Source organism: Etheostoma spectabile, chromosome 11 (assembly GCF_008692095.1).
Source record: "Etheostoma spectabile isolate EspeVRDwgs_2016 chromosome 11, UIUC_Espe_1.0, whole genome shotgun sequence".
NCBI classification, from domain to species: domain Eukaryota; kingdom Metazoa; phylum Chordata; class Actinopteri; order Perciformes; family Percidae; genus Etheostoma; species Etheostoma spectabile.
Genome location: NC_045743.1, coordinates 14,315,758 through 14,332,240, shown reverse-complemented (window position 1 = coordinate 14,332,240; position 16,483 = coordinate 14,315,758). Strand labels below are relative to the sequence as shown.

General features: G+C 39.4%; 3 protein-coding genes across 3 annotated transcripts in view; 2 read left to right on the top strand and 1 right to left on the bottom strand.

Moving 5' to 3' along the window:
• The window catches only part of dars1 (aspartyl-tRNA synthetase 1), a 32,436-nt gene extending 31,822 nt beyond the window's left edge, over positions 1-614 (top strand). Inside the window, exon 18 of the mRNA XM_032530114.1 lies at positions 55-614. Within this exon, the coding sequence (XP_032386005.1) occupies positions 55-146 (92 nt within the window). The 3' untranslated portion in view covers positions 147-614. The remainder of the gene's footprint in view (positions 1-54) is intronic.
• Positions 288-5,133, bottom strand: LOC116698274 (protein lifeguard 3). The gene is made up of 12 exons (XM_032530117.1): positions 4,965-5,133; positions 4,311-4,592; positions 4,148-4,215; positions 3,954-4,018; positions 3,793-3,846; positions 3,593-3,643; positions 3,401-3,440; positions 3,213-3,250; positions 3,012-3,099; positions 2,556-2,651; positions 2,378-2,431; positions 288-1,190 (listed from the first exon to the last, which is right to left on the bottom strand). Exons 2-12 carry the CDS (start codon positions 4,582-4,584, stop codon positions 1,041-1,043), a joined length of 978 nt encoding a protein of 325 aa, XP_032386008.1. The 5' UTR covers positions 4,585-4,592; positions 4,965-5,133; the 3' UTR covers positions 288-1,040.
• Positions 5,134-5,744: 611 nt separating this feature from the next.
• pnkd (PNKD metallo-beta-lactamase domain containing) lies at positions 5,745-16,336 on the top strand. Its single transcript, XM_032530342.1, is given in 10 exon segments — positions 5,745-5,973; positions 6,495-6,610; positions 7,467-7,471; positions 8,080-8,138; positions 8,528-8,620; positions 9,069-9,232; positions 13,112-13,177; positions 13,180-13,197; positions 13,402-13,517; positions 14,584-16,336. Coding segments are annotated over 10 exon segments (963 nt in total). The 5' UTR covers positions 5,745-5,821; the 3' UTR covers positions 14,758-16,336.
• Positions 16,337-16,483: the final 147 nt, after the last annotated feature.

Genomic DNA, 16,483 nt, shown 5'->3' with positions numbered 1-16,483 from the left:
GTTTTTTTAATGGAATTATAATTTGTTGAGTGTCAGGACTGTCTTTCCTTCCAGGCCTGGAGAGAGTCTGCATGCTGTACCTGGGGCTCCACAACGTGCGTCAGACCTCCATGTTCCCACGTGACCCGAAGCGCCTGACGCCTTGAACCTTCCACCACGTAGACAAAGCAGATCCTGGTGAAACAATACTAATCCACAATCCAGAACGGGGGAGAGTATAGGAGCTAGTGCCACTCTACAACTCTAACGTGCCACTATGATTAACCATAAAGATGAGAGAATTAAGCTTTTGCAACAGTAGGGTCTACTTTATTGATTGGTGTATAACAGACATAACAGAGAAAAGGGAGTTGGCCAGGGATATAAGGATGTCACTGTAAAGCTGCACACACCTAATCCATCTTTTAATCTTGTCAGTGTATGTCTTAAGTTCTTTTCTATGAAGATTTAAAAAAATAAACTATCTTAATACAGATCTGAGTCCCTCCTACTACCAGCACAGACTAAAGACTATTGATTGTGGTCTCCAGCAGTATGACTCTAACTACAGGTCTTTGTATATCATTAGAGGATTAGAGGACATAAACAATAATAAAAACTTCTGAAACAATCAATCAATTACTTGTGTCCCGTTGTTTGAATGTTGTGTTCTGTGTTTGTACTGCTTCTGAATTAGTTACTGATAATGTTTGATACAAGTAATAGTTCACAAACTAATGCATTGTTTAAACATGCACATTTTGCATCACTTCCAGTATCGGCTTAATGTAATCTCTCATGGTTACATGATCTACTAAAATACCATTTGCTGAAACAAAAAGGCAAGACAAAATATTAAAAAACAACCGTAAATATGCTTTAGTTTCTCTCCTCATTCACAGTTGGGTAAGTGAAAGACGTAATTCACTGCCCTGCTTCATACGTTGCAAGAATAAATCAAAGTGCTCAAGTGTTACCAACTTAAAAACTTTAACTATATATATAGTTAAATGAATAGTTTGGAATTTCAGAATTTTCAGAGAACAAGATGTGGTCTGGGCTTAATCAGTAGCAGCTCCACTGACTTGAAGGATGAAGAGAAAGATGTGAACAATGTCAATGTAGAGAGAGAGAGCTCCGTAGATGTACTCCTCTGGGCTGATGGCCAACTCTCTATTTCCAATAAGAAGCTGGGTGTTGTATACTAAAAACTAACACAGATAAAAAGAAGGCAGATCAACATAAAGAAGAAATATGGGTTAGTCTGCTTCAGTTGTCCGTTTTAAGACAGCTGGCAAAACTGTCATACCCCCCCCCCCCCCCCCCCCCATGACCTCAAACATAGTCACAAACATTAAGTCACATTCAAAAATCCTCATACTGTGTAGATACTGTGTAGATATTGTTGCACTGTTGCTGAATGAATGCTAATGTTATTCTGACCCTTGGCATTTTTTTTGAGTACTATCAGGCCAAAGTTGCCACTTGTACACAAAGAAGAATCTACCTCCACACCAGTGCCTCTGTGAAGCAGTCCTTTGAGCTAACTGCTAACATGCTAATGTTTACTATGTTAACCATTTAAGCATGTATGCATACTTATATTTGCTAGTACACAAAGTACACCTAAGTCTGATAGGCCTAACTGTAGGCCTATTGAATAAATAAACATTTGACATGATGGTACTAGAAAAAAGGTCAGAGGATCACCAAAGTTATTACAAATCATCATGAGGGCCACATAAATGTCAGGGCAACACATCCAATACAAACCACCACTAAACTGAACCACAAGTCAAGAGATGACCACATGTAGATATGTCCTCTGGGAACATTGATATGACATGTTTGTGCAAACCAATAAACTGGATGTTGAGAGCTCTTACTGAACAGTCATTTGCGATACATTGTCCAGGTACCTTAAATGCCTGTTCAAAAATTGACAGCAATCCATCCAATAGTTGTTGAGCTTTTGCATTCTGGACCAAAGTGGTGGACAGAGTGACAACAACCCAAGCCATAACACGGCTAAAAAATGTTAAAGTCTAGTAGTAAATTGGCCACTGGTACTGATCCTGTTCAATATCCCCAGAGATTCAAACTCTTTCCATTTTACACCACTATGAGACCAAAACTGTTGAATGTTGTGGCATTTTTCTGAGCACCTTCATCGTCCTATGACAATAAACCATTTAGATTTCACTGATGGCCTTTCCACTTGTGCCAACATCAAAACAAACCTGATGGATACAAATATCAAATTATGTTGCTAGGTCTAACGAACAACTATGTATTTTGGGGTGTAAGGACCATTACGCCTCTTGTTATTCGACAATAACCTTGTCATAAATACCAGGCTCAAATGCTCTCCTTAAAATTCATGTGAGAGTAAACTCACCAGAGTGTAAACGATGGCTCCAATTGCAGCATAGAGCATATGCAGCCAAGGGATCTGTTGAGTGACACAAAGAAAGGCCTCTGAATGTGAAATAAGTCACAGAGAGCAGCTACTCCTTGCACTGAGAAACACCAGTAGAGAGAGAATAAATTAAAGAATTTGTCAAAAGAGTCCTCACATAGTGGAAGGAGAGGATGATGGCCGTAACAATTCCAATGATCATGAGCACGACAGAAGCAATGCAGAGAAGTCCCCCGCAGGAGGTGAAGTCCACCTGTGATGAGAAACAAGTCATTATTGGGATGAAAGAGGAGTTAATATGCTTCAAGGCACATGAAAGAGCAGTCAAGATAATTTGAAAGGGAATCAGAATGAGGTAAAAAAAAAAAAAAAAAAAGAAGTTGGGTAAATGTGTCATCTTCCAGCCAAAAAATGTAAGTTATTCATCATGAGTTACATCAGACAGAGAAGTTGGATTCACTTCTTATCCCAAACTGTTATAAATATTTAAAGGAACTCAGTGCTCCATTGTAATGCGAGACAAAGGCGTTCTTTTACACTGACAACAAAGACGTCCACTGACAAGCCACAGGCTACTGAGCTACAGAGACACACACTTTATGTCTCCATCTACCTTGGTTTGGAAGCAGAAGATTGTGACAGCTATACAAACTAATGTTGTTATTCCCATGGCGAGCAACACTGCTTTTGTTTCATAATAGCTGCAAAAGATACATAAAAGAGTGATTACAACAAAAGGGTGTAATGCATCTTCATCAAAATGTACTATATTGGTGTACTGTGGTGCATTAACTAAGTTGGAGCCAAAACACACCTCGAAATGGTTCCAGACATGTAGGACAAGGCGACAGTCTGCAAGATAAAAGACGAAAACAATAAGGGTCTTTGTTTTGTTTTTATTATTCCTTACAATGTCTTCTCAATTTGGCCATATAGATCTAGTGGATCATACCCAATATTGGCTACTGACCCATGCATTACTCTATCCTAAAGAATACTTACAAATACTCCTAGCAGCACAAGATTCCATGGGAAACGCCTCCTGAACACAAATTACAAATTGTGATAAATATTTTAAAATGTATACAAACAGAAGTATCACTACTGGTTATGAATATATTGACATAAAGACACAACAATACCAGTAGTAAAATTGTTTTCTAATGTATTCAGAAAGGCCAGGGCCATGCTTACCTCGGCTCTTTGCAGCAGACAAGAATGCAGTAAACCACAAAATAAACCACACTATGGAAAGACAAATCACAATTATTGTTAAATAATAGAATAGTAGCACTAAGAATATTGTGGATTCTAGGGAGTTGCTCTGTCTATGTTTTTTTTTTTTTTTAATCTAATTGCACTGAAAATATGTTTTGTTTTGGTGTGCAACTCACAAAGATGCCCAGTAGATGCCAGGGTATCTGATGACAAACAGCCTCACTGGGTCACTGTGAAAGCAGAGACAAAAGGGATCACTTGGAGTAAAATGTTTCTAACCCTCCATCAGATACATTGAGCTATGGAATATTAGACTGGGATGAACAGGGACACTTACACAAATGTAAAGACAGCAACAACTGAAAAGGTGACGGCAAGCTGTGCTGTTAAAATTAAGTAAACCTGTCCACAAACACAAAACCAAGCAGTTCTGTTGAGCACACAAGTATACATTTCAGTGGCTGTACAGGATTGGCATTGGCATGTTGAACAACAGTAAAAGTCAGTGTGACCAGTGAGGAAAACCCTTACCTTTCGAATGAAGGCATGCCGAACAGATGTGCTTTCCCACTGGGTGCTCAAAAAATCCTCCATGACTCCTGCACAATTGGAAATGCCGAAGTGATAATTAATATTTATTGCACTTGGAAGCTAATCTAAATATAATGCAAGTCTTGTACAATTTCCTCAGGACCTTGGTTGGATGCAGGCACTCCAGCAGACAAAGTGGGTATTGTGGTGGGCATCCCAGATGGAGAGAAGCCAGGGGCTGCCCACATCCCAGCTTGCGGGCAGCCACTCTCATGGCCCCAGTAGCCAGGCGGGCCGGGGCACATGCCCGGACTGGGGCTGTAAGATGGAGGTGCTGGAAGAGGGAAGCCATGTTGTTGCTGGTGGGGGTAGTTTTCATACTTAGGATGGTGAAGTGCATCCTCGTAGGGTGGAGGATTGTCAGTTTTAGACGTCATGATCTTACCTTAAAGAGGACAAGTGGTGATGAGCTGTATTAGACTTATATTATACATGCCATGTAGTGACATGACACACACTGACAAGATAACACATATAAAAAGGTAAACCTACTCAGAACATCCAATTCACTAGTCATGTCTGGTCAGTATGGTATACACAGCTTTCCAATTACTGAATAAAATCGGGTTAAACTACAATTAAAACCACCTTGTAATAAAGGTAATAATCCAAATTTCTATATCATTTATCTGCTGGAAAAAGCTACTGTATGTCTGTGCACAAATAAATACACCATAAAAAATATTCTAGACTAGAAATGTCAGAACAATGACATAAATAGAACATTACCAAAAACAAAGAAAGAAATGGTACTCACCCGGTAGCTTTAGCCTGAGATGGGAGCCCTGTTGATGCCTTCTGTCCTCTCTCTTTGGAGGTTTGCAGACTTACACCACAGGAGGATGTCATCCTTGTAATAGGATATGTTCACTGAAACTTACACAGGTACTGTCCCAGAAAGCATGCACTCTGGTTTCTAAGGGCAGGCTCCTATTTAAAATGATTTTTAAAAAAACAAAAAAACCCAACAGACTGTTGTTGTTTCACACATTTAGTTAGATGTTAGGTAGGCCTACTACTTCCAACGTTGAGTTGATTTTATTTTTTAAGCAGTCATCCTGAGAATATTTTATTTTCTAAGGCTTTTTAAATTTCCCTCTAAATTGACCCAAACGTTATCATACAGCCTATATTGTTTCACCTTTAGCTATAGCTATAGCCTAATGTTAATCAGTGTCCCAGAAGGACAGTTATACGTCGCTAAATTATTTAGAATTCTCCATTGAAACTTGGCTCTATTCCATTCTGACCGTGACGCCGTATAGCAATATAATTCATAAATTAAGGTGGAATGAAGTCCTGGGCCTACATATCACATAGATAAATCGTAGTAGGCTACAATTTATTAATTTGTGTTTGCGGTGTAACTTTGAAGGGGAATAATTTGAGTTTGAATGAATGTCTAAACCTAAAATGAAGTTAAATTAAAGCCATGAATGTAATTTTATTGACACAAAATTTAAGTTTACGTTTCTGGAAGAAAAAAAAACAGGCGACTTTTTTTCCGTCTTTTTTTTTTAACACAATACGTTTCTTTTTATATTCATTATTTGTTTTTTTTTAAATCATCGCGCTTCCGGGATTTCTACGTCATTACGTTCCCCTGCAGAGGCTATGGCGCTTCCTGAGTCCCTGATAACGCTAGTTGCCACCGCATCTTTCTTCTGTTTCTTCTGTTTATGTGTTCGCTACAGACGCGAAGTGCTCTGGAGAAAATTGTTGAGCAAAATAATGGCCCGCACGGAGAAGCCGTTGTTCCGAATCGCGTGAGTATATGACCTTCCTTCATTAAACAAGATTGGGTTGTCATCGTCGTGATTCTCGAGCTGAGCAACATCCATTCGTATTATTAAGAGAGGCCGTACCACCTATTTTAAGTCGACAAAAGTACTATCCCTGACATTTTGGCCTAAAGCCTTTCCTAAAACGATATTTATTCGACATACATACGAGCCATGAACGTATATTTTGACGACCAGTTTATTTTACGAGACGTTGTTAATAATGTAGGCTAATTATTGAAATCAATGAATTATCTCAGAATGAGTGCAGCTTGGTGGAACTTCGGTGGAAGGCATTTTCCGAATCGGAAAAAAAGCTTTGATCTGTCGTGGTATTCTAACCAATAATAATGTGGCTGATTAGCACTTTAGCCATGCTAAATTAGCAGATGTTTCACTTGAGTAAGCGTGACCCCCTTTTGAAATTTGGTGACATGGTGGGGTTAACATTATTAACCTCTGCCACCACACACAATGTTTCCTAGCCTTTTGAATTGTTTCCCCAGGTACACACTCTACACGAGGACCAGACTTGGCTACATGTTCTACAAGAGACAAATGAGAAAAGCTCGAGAAAATTTCCCTGCTGGACATTCCACAGCTCAGGCCATGGAGTTCAATGGTATGTAGCAGTCTGGACTGTACAGCTGTTCATAGTGCTCAGTGGTTCCTCGGTTATTGTGGGGTGATGCTGAGTGCCGTCCACACACAGAGTTGGTTGGTTCAACATAGTGCATGTGTGTATGCACTGCTCCATCCACGCCCCCCCCAGTCCCGGACTGTCTTATTCTTCCGTCCGACTGTCAATATTATTGTTATACTGTACTGTTATATAAAAACCTATAGGACACTGGAATCTGTGCAATTTCATTCATACATGCCATTGTTAGACATTAACCTTTCCTACGGCAATGTATTTACTAATATAGTACTTAAATTGTCATCCATCACGTGCAATATTATGTATTCGATGTAAACACTACTAGGATTATCAGCTGCTTTATATATGTATACTTGCAGTCACTACACTTTATTCTTGCCTTTATATTTTGATATTTTTCATACTGATTATATTCATTATATTTTTTTGTGTCAACAGGCAAAGGATGCTTTATTCGTTGACAAGTACCGTTGTATGTTTGTTATAATGACAATAAAGCATTCATTTATTCTACATAGTAAATTTGTATCACCATCATTGCAAAGGTGATCTCATTCAAGACACACTATGACATTACTTGAATACCAAATGTCTAACTTAAGTTCTGACTGGAAATGTTATATGTCCTGACATAAGATGATTATAATTTCTTGCTGCCCCCAAGGTATTAAAAATAATTCCCATCCGTATGTTGACATACAAGCTATCTGGTAATGAACACAGCTCAGTGTGCAGTTTGTTGTCGACCCTGCAAGACCCTCAAACATTCAGGTGATGCCTCTGTTTGTCAGGTTGCGCGTGTGACGTCTGTGTCTAGATGTCGTGTGTGTTTGAATATTGTTGTGTTCGGAAAGTTTCATGACTGTGCAGTTAGCCTCTTTGTGTCAAGAGGGATGTTGAAGTGTTGTGAACAAAACATTGCAGGAAATTGTTGACTCTTTGTACCACATCTGTTTAAATACAATGGTGTTTTAGTGAGTAACATTTTCGTAGGTGTCACCAAGCCTCTACAGTGCTATAATGGTGGATATCGATTTTTACCTGAAAAGAACCAAATTACATAATCAATATGTGAGACATATAGATGAAAATTCATGGTCCTATGGGTGCTCCATCAGTTCGGTTATATTTCAAAAAAATGGTTCGTTGAAAAGGACCCCTGACACAGTGCAAGTAGATAGGTACAATAAGAATGGAAAATTGGCGTTATGTGTACATGCAACATGTCATTCTTGACCACAAACCACTTTTAATTTTTTACTTTTCTGTACTTTTAGTCAGGTATTGTAAAATGACTCCTTATATTTCAGCATCACTTTCAGTGCACTTCTATTTAATATTACAATTGTATGTATGTTGGGCTTTTGAATCAGATGCTGCTGAAGCGTTTTCTATGGAGATTGATAGTAAAAGCACTTGTACTTTTTCAGGAAGTTCTCAAGGAAGAGGGAGTGACTTTAGAAGCAATACTCTGTACACACAAGCATTGGTGAGTTTTTTAGTTTTAATACATGTACTGTATGTTATTTTGATGTGTGGTTTATTACTTTTTTTACGTGTAAACAAAACATGAGGAGATGGGGCTAAATATACCAAGTATGAGAGATTATAAAAAATGCACTGTTAAGTGAATAAAGTTAAACATGGTGTTCCCATCCACGCAATTGCTTGTGTTCCTATTTTAACATGTGTTCTAGCTAATCTAAGAGAAACACCCACAGTAATGTGATTCCATTTGAAAATGACATTTATACTTCAGATGTTCTTTCCAGTCTTAACTCAAATGAAGAGTATGTGGTTGAAAATGCTGAGACCAAAACAAATATGCAATTTTCTAATGTGTCCACGGTACTTTCAAGCCTCTGCTTTCTGTTACAGGGATCACAGCGGGGGAAACAAAGGGTTGAAAAAACTTCACAGCTCATGCAGAGTTTATGGAAACGCAGCTGATAACATTCCTGGCCTCACGCAGTAAGTCGCTGCTCGCACAGTATAGCACACGGCTTCCCACAGACTCAGTTTGTCCTGTGTAGTTCCCTGTGTCAGCACTAGTAGCAGCTGACTGCACGGTACATTATCATGGTATGATAAACTGTTCCAATATGCCTCGGGGGGATTATGGCTTAAGAACGGATCCATCCTAAACTAGACATCATCCAAACCACTGGTCTATTTTCCAGAATATTGACAATCGACATCACAATATAAACCAGAAAACTAGTTGTTGCCCCATTTGTTTAGATTGGAAAGTACATTTTAAGATCAACATCATTTTAAAGAAGGGGTATTTTATTAGGGATACTGTATTGTAGCTCTATTTTTCTTCAGAATAAATCAGTTAGCTAACCTGCTATCACAAAAACTCTACATTTTACATTCTCCTTATAGCACTTTTAGCACTATTTTTGTGTGTACCCAGCCCTCTCTCACACAGGGACTCAGTCACAGTTGGCTGTATGCACTTTAAGGCCCTCTTCACTCCTGGACACACAGTGGGCCACATGATCTACTTCCTGGATGGCCGCGCGGTCGACGCCCCCTCCAGCCTGTTCTCTGGTGACCTGGTGTTCCTCTCGGGTTGTGGTGAGTTACAACAGAACGGGAGCCATAGAAATTATCATATAGCACTGACATGTGGTCAAAACAACCGAGACCGCTTTGATGTGTTTGGTGAAGTCATTCTAGACATAATGTGGGTCTTTGTAGTTGCTAAGCCTGCATTCACACTGCGTGCGTGAGCCATCAGACACTGTGGCTAAAACGCAGGTCTGCCCATTCATTTTGAATGGGAGAAGAAAACGAAAACACAAGCACCGAACTGCCTAGGAATTAGTTTTTGCAACAACAAAGCGCAGTCCCTCGTCTCTTTTCTTTCTAAGTGAAATGAACCTGCCTTCAAGTGCGGTCTATAAACGATGTAAAGGAAAACAGTAATTGCAAAATATAAAGTCGGCTCGTTCTACATCGGGGGGGGGGGTTAAAGAACACAACATGACGTCGCACAAATTGGCCATTTCAGTGACACTCCCACCGCTGCACAACCCTGCAGAAAATCACTGGATCCCCTTTTGCTAGTGTGAATGGGCCCTAATGGGCGACTGAATGACTATATATAATAAACTGGCTGTTTGCTAATGCAAAGCTAAATAGGTGGCATCATGTTCTCGATACTGTCAGTGGAAAGAAATGCATTAACTTGTCCTCATGTAGAGATCTACCCGCAGACAAGTGGATATAACTTGAATATGAAATGAATTGTTATAATACAGAAGGTTATAATGTAAGAGGATATTCATAGCAACACACATCGCCAGGTCAAGGAAATCAGGGGGCTGTGAACACAGTGGTTGAGTGCTTATGACCTGTCTGCACTATGGTATTTTTTGGGGGAGAATCCTATCTGTGCAGGTACCCGGATGGCTGAATAGTTGTTTTGTACAGGAATGCATTTTAAATTCATGGCTCTGGCTCATGTGCCTACTTCTGACGCTTACACATAGACTATCTAGCCCCTCCAATGTCCAGTACTGTCATCTGTACCAAACACTCCCCCTGCTACTGCTACATGTAAATCAATCTGTACCTCTTTCTATTTCGTCCAAGTATGCAAATTAGTTTTGCTATGCCAACCCCAAATTCACACAGATTTGGTTCTTAAAAAGCCAAGGTACTAAAGGTCCTTTTAAGAAGGGGACTTTAATGTTTTTTTAAACCAAGGACCCCTTAACTGAAGGAGAGATGTAGCAGGGACCCCCTACTACTAATGTATAAAATACAGTTGCATATAAAACTTGGCCTACAAAAAAGTGTAGGGCAACCTAAAGCCTTCATATATACATTTTTAGTGCATACAATACTAAGCTATCAAAATAATTGTTGCGTGATTTTATAAATATTTTAATGTAAAACATACATGTGGCACAGTGGTATCTGTGGATGGCTAACTTAAGCTTGATTTATACTTATTTGTAAAGTCTAGTCCGTTGCTACGTACTGTACATAGGTACGTGGAGACACAAACCTTCGCCGGACCCTACGCTGTAGCCTGACGTGCACCTCCTCGAAAAATGTAAGTACACGTCGCGGCTGTGGCTTGGTAGCGTTGCATTTCCCCCGACTCATTTCCTGGTTCAGAAAGCACAGGGGAGACACTTTATCTTTTACTATGACTCTAGAGTCACTACTCGCTCCGAAGCTAATCGCCGTCGCTCTCCACTTACTCCCTCGCTACATCACACACAAACACACACACACACACACACACACACACACACACACACCGGCTCGACTGAAAGCCTTTTTACAGTTGCTGTCCCCGACCTGTATAACAATTTGTAGACGTAGATCTCGACTTTAAGTGCGTGACCAGAGGTCGTGCGTCACTTTAATTTTTTTAGCGAGGCACGACAAAGCGGAAACGGGAAGCATGGACGAGTTCGAGGGCAACCGGATCCCAGGACTCGTAAACATACTGGGCTAAGATGAGTTCTTTTATGGTGAATGAAAGGCTTGATCCAGTGAAGTAGATCATCATATCGTTGGGCAGACATTCTGAAGTATTCAAAGTTCTTCTCTTCGCCATTGTTTACCTTTTTTCTTCTTCTAGTCTGTAGAAATAGCATGAATAGTATGAATAGTTACGGCGCTCCCGTTGAGGTTTATCTGACATCAACACTGTCCCGACAGGTCGGGAACGGCGTGTATACCGGATTTTAACGCACAAGTATAACATCAGCCCACTTTGGTAGGCCACGGCGAAAGCTCTGCGCGGAGCCTCCGCACAACCATAAATCAAGCGGATGTGACTACCTTACCCATAGGCCACAAAGCCTAACAACAGTGTGGATTTATATTTGTTAATAATGTTAGATTCATGTTAAGACCTTTTCATTTGAAAACTTTCAAAAATAAACAACAATTTGTAGGCCGCTTGCAGTGATTTTTAGGACCCCCTGTTGGGGATCTCTGCCTTACAGCATGTCTTATGTTACTTACCATGTGTTTTGTTGTTGTGTTTTAATCTCATTGGTACATGGTTCATGTTTTTACTACCGTGTTCCCTAATGGCTATAATGAATTTAATTAGAGACTCTGCAGGTATCTAAGACATAGGAGCCAATGCTGAGCACCCATGTGTGCCAGACTGCCAGTCGGCTACATTCATCTAAAATGAAACATCGCAGTTGGTGCTAAGTGGAGCGTCTGTCATAGTGTGATTGGTTGTCAGTCCTCTGCTCCATTGATTCTTAATTTCCCACGAAGCTGATCGTGGTTACATGTCAGGTAAACTTTTTATCTCCTATCCTATCTAATTGTGAGAAGTTGCACATTGAAAAGAGCCTACTTTACGGCTTTATTATCGAATTAATATGCGTGTGTTTCTGTCGGCCGCGGTCCATTTCCTAAGATTCATAAATGCAAACATTTTTTGACTACTTTTTTTTTTTTTTAATTGGCCCCTACGATCTCGAACATCATTTAAAAAGTAGCAAAAAAATAAAAGTATTTTAAAACATGTCTTAAATATAGTTATTGGAGGTCTAGTTTTGTTCATTATACAGTACTATCTTTTGTATGCTTTGCTGTACTGCCGAGTCAGTAGCATGCAACCAGCTTTATTACACAGCTTAATGTCCCTTTAAAAATGAATTTGCCTTTTCTTTTACTTCTCATTTACAATATGAATATATAACTTTCATATTAATAACTTCCATGCCCTCTGAATCAGAAATGGTTTGTATTTCTTAGCAACTGACCACTTTAAAGTATTTTAATTGAATATTTAATAATTTATCAGAATCAGCTTTATTTGCCAGGTATGAGAACACATACGAGGAATTTTCTTTGGAGCATCGTTGCTCACATTGTGCTTACACACAAGACAACCAAAACAAAAATATGCACACTAATATATACACACAATATATACATACTCTAAACAGAACAATATAGAGGCATGAGTGAACGAAGAGTTCAATAAAAAGTATTTAAATATGGAGCATAGTCTAAGGATACTGGGATAAATAGTATTATGTTATCATATTACAATATGAACAGTATGAACATTATGGACAGTTCTGAAATGAGAATGATGAATGGATAACAAATAAGAGAGATGTGAGAATGGGAATGATGAGTAAATAGTAAATAATAAGTGAGATATGAGAATGATGAATAAATAGTAAATAATAAGTGAGAAATGAGAATGATGAATACTACTAAATAAGTGGAACCAGTAAACAGGGGCTGTAGAGACAGTGATTACTGGGTTATTGACCAGAATTGAACCTGACTCTGAGGGTAAGAAGTCAGCTGTTCATTAGAGAAATGGCTTGTGGGTAGAAACTGTTCCTGAATCTGTTGGTTTTGGCGTACAGCGCTCTGTAGCGCCTACCATTATTTTCACCTCCTAGAACTTGCGGATATCCAGAGTTGAGTAAATCCTGTTCTTGTTGTTTTCAGGGAGGGTGTTCGAAGGCAGTGCCACAACAATGCTGTCCTCTCTGGACACAGTCGCCTCCCTAAGTGATGAACTTTATTATGGCCAGGTAGGAAAATCAATGTGCGTTAGTGTTGTGTGATGTTGATGTGCTGGTGGTGGGAATGTGTTGCTGTGGCTTGATTACTTTGAAAGACATACTGCACCAGGAAAGTCTTATAAGAGGGGACTTCTATAGAGTGTATGCCTATTTTAAGTGTGGTTATGCATGTGAACATGATTTTTATTTTTGTGCCCACTGGCTATCCATCAGGTCATGAGTATGCAGAAGACAACCTACTGTTTGCTGCTGAGGTGGAGCCTCGCAACGCTGCCAGGGAAAGCAAATCTCAGTGGGTGCTGCAGCAGCGAGGCCAGAAGCTGTGCACGGTGAGAAATTATATATGGCCATTGTTATGCCTCTGTAGCCATTCCAGAGAGGATTCATGTTGTCCAGCACCTGGGAAGAAGGGTTTATCACCTGCCTACAGTGAATGCGTTGTCAGTGCCCGAGCGCTCCTCTTCCAGGCTCTCCCACTCGAGTCTCGTCTGTGATACACTCTGCAGCAGAGCAAAGGTTCACTGTTGAGTGCAGTGCCTATCCAGAATTTAGATGAGTTTTCATCTGACATCTATACAACACGGCACTAGAGCCAGTTTCACACATTTGCAACAATAGGCCTTTTTTACAACATATATTTTGACTAGTCATAGCAGGAAAAACTGTTACTGATAACATGAACAGTAGCTCTGTTCCATTCTACTACTCTGTTCTAAGTGTCCCAGTAAGCCGTGACAGTGTGACACTCATAGATATGTATGTCTTATACCTATGAGAACAGTGGCATGCACAGTACTGGGACACTGAAACTGAAGCAGCTAAAGGGAAGTCAGCCATTATTAGTTTTTATTATTTACACCTGTGCTTTCCCCCCACAGGGACATGTTTAAGCTAAATAGCAACTATAGTGGTTTATCTGGCTTGCTGGCTTGCTCCGCTAGCTTTTTGACAGTTCTTCTTTTAATAAAACATATGTTAATATCCATTAGCTACATATTTAATTTGTTATGTGGTGGCGAAAAGGGAGCTTTAGATGAAACAATACAATAGCAGAAATTCACGTTGACACTTGATCTCCTTGTTTTGGCTGCTTTTAAATTCTGGGATCCAGGGGTTTGACGTCTGGATTGGCAATCACTGTGCCCAGTTCAATGCATGAAATTAGCTAAAAGGATTAAAGGGATTTATTGTTGACGATGAGATATTTTGCAGCATTTCAATTGGGCCTGAGAGGCACAAGTTCAAAGCCGTGCCAGTTTAAGTTGGCAGAAATCCCTCGTTACCCACAATTCTCTTCCGCAAATGAAGGGCATGTGTATCACTGTGACTGCTAGAGTGACACCGTTTACATCAACTTAAAGGAGGGCTGCCTTTTGACGTGCTCTTCATTTTCAGTGTCCCTCCACTGTCGGAGAAGAAAGGCAGTACAATCCTTTCCTGCGCAGCCACTGTGCGGAGCTCCATCTGGCCCTGGGTGTCGAGCAGTTCCAGGATGAAGACTGGACCCAGTTCAGGGCCCGGGTGCTGGAGGAGCTGCGAAAACGCAAAGACCTCTTTAACAGGAGATAGTAGTGGAAACACTAAACGGCTAAACACTGGCAAACAGGAACGAGCTCACCTGTACTAGACAGTGGTACGTTGTAAAGTAAAGATGAGAGAGTTCTTGGGTACGAAATGAAAGTCTGTTCGAAGAAACTGGTTTTGTAAAAAAAAAAAAAAAAGGGTAACTTTTGACCATTAGGAATACAGTGGCAACTTCATTATTTCATGATACTGAACATTAAGCCTATTTCCTCTCCACATACTGTACAGTATATCACACTAACTTTAATAAGAAATGATTGTCTCTTTAACTTAGAGACATTAACAGTAACATAGATTTGCATGTTTCCTTTCCTGTAATTTTAGGTACAAGCTCATTTCTGATCCTGGTGTGTGAAACAGAAGGGACGACAGGTCTGCATACGACATGGGTTAATTTAGCATGTTAGGTACTGTAATTTTTTTTGTATTGCCTGGTTCACTGTTAAAGCAAGTACTACATTGTTTTAAAAACCTGACTTGAAAGTCCTTGGTACGCTGGATTTACTAAGGAGTAATTCACTTCTCCATTGAAGTTGTGATTTTTGAACTTGAGTAATTTATTGTAAATATTTGATTTTGTTATATTATTTTCAACATTGTATTGGTTTGATTATTTAAGAAATCACAAACACTAGCATTTCATGCGGATTTTATTCGCTGAATCTAAGAGCCAGTTAAGTATTGATGTAAAACTGATTTTGTTGACATTAGTTCTTTGGGATTGGGCCCCGTTTTGCTTTCTCACAGAGTTTAATTTTGTAACTCACTATCATTTTTTTGATTAGCTGGGACCCACGGGTATTGGAGGTGGAGCACATTTTTTCTACTGTTTTTCAAGTAGTTGCACAGCTTGAACCTGAACAGCAACACGTGAAGGGGTACACTGGAGCACATTGTCATGAAACATGACTGAATTGCTGTGGAAGGGATGATGGAAATAATTTAATGACGTACGGGGTGATGTTAAATCAAGCAATCTGTACAGTAAGCATCCACTATGTTTTGCAATCAGTTTTTACTTTGGTTTAAAATTTGTAATATCTAAGAGTAAGATGGTGATGGAAAGACTTTAGAAAAAATAGAATTTTCTTTTTTCTATATGAGAATACAATGTGACATTGACTGCTGTCCTCTTTAGAATTTCACAAGGAATGTTTTAAAGCCAATTTGAAAACTTTGGAAATAAAAATTGTATATTTTTTTAATATATTGAAGAATTTATTATACTGTGACAATACAAATGATGCACATTATTTCAGTATAATAAAAAATCTTCCCATGCACATTTGAATGTTTTTTTGGGTGTATGTTTTCATGCTAAGGAAGTGTAATGCAGATGGAGAAATGAGCACTCTTCAAACTCCTCCATTGCTCCTGCAGTAGAGCGTGTATCAAAGTACCTTGTCCCCTGGTGGTTGTTGACTAAAATGTTATTCTGTTTGTTTGATGCAGATTCCCATCTTATTTGCATATGTTTGAGTTATGAATACCACCGCATGGGAGACATGTTTTACTTCAGGTTACGTTTTAATGAGGAAATATGAAAGTAAACTTTCATTCATTAGAGCTGTGTATGTGTTATTTGTTGTATTTGTAAGTGTTCAAAACTGACAGCAGAGTTATTTTTCCAACTGCTAGAACTTCCCTAAACTCAAATGAGACGGTAACCTACTTTACGCACACGCAAAAGATTCTCTAGACAAGAAAAAGG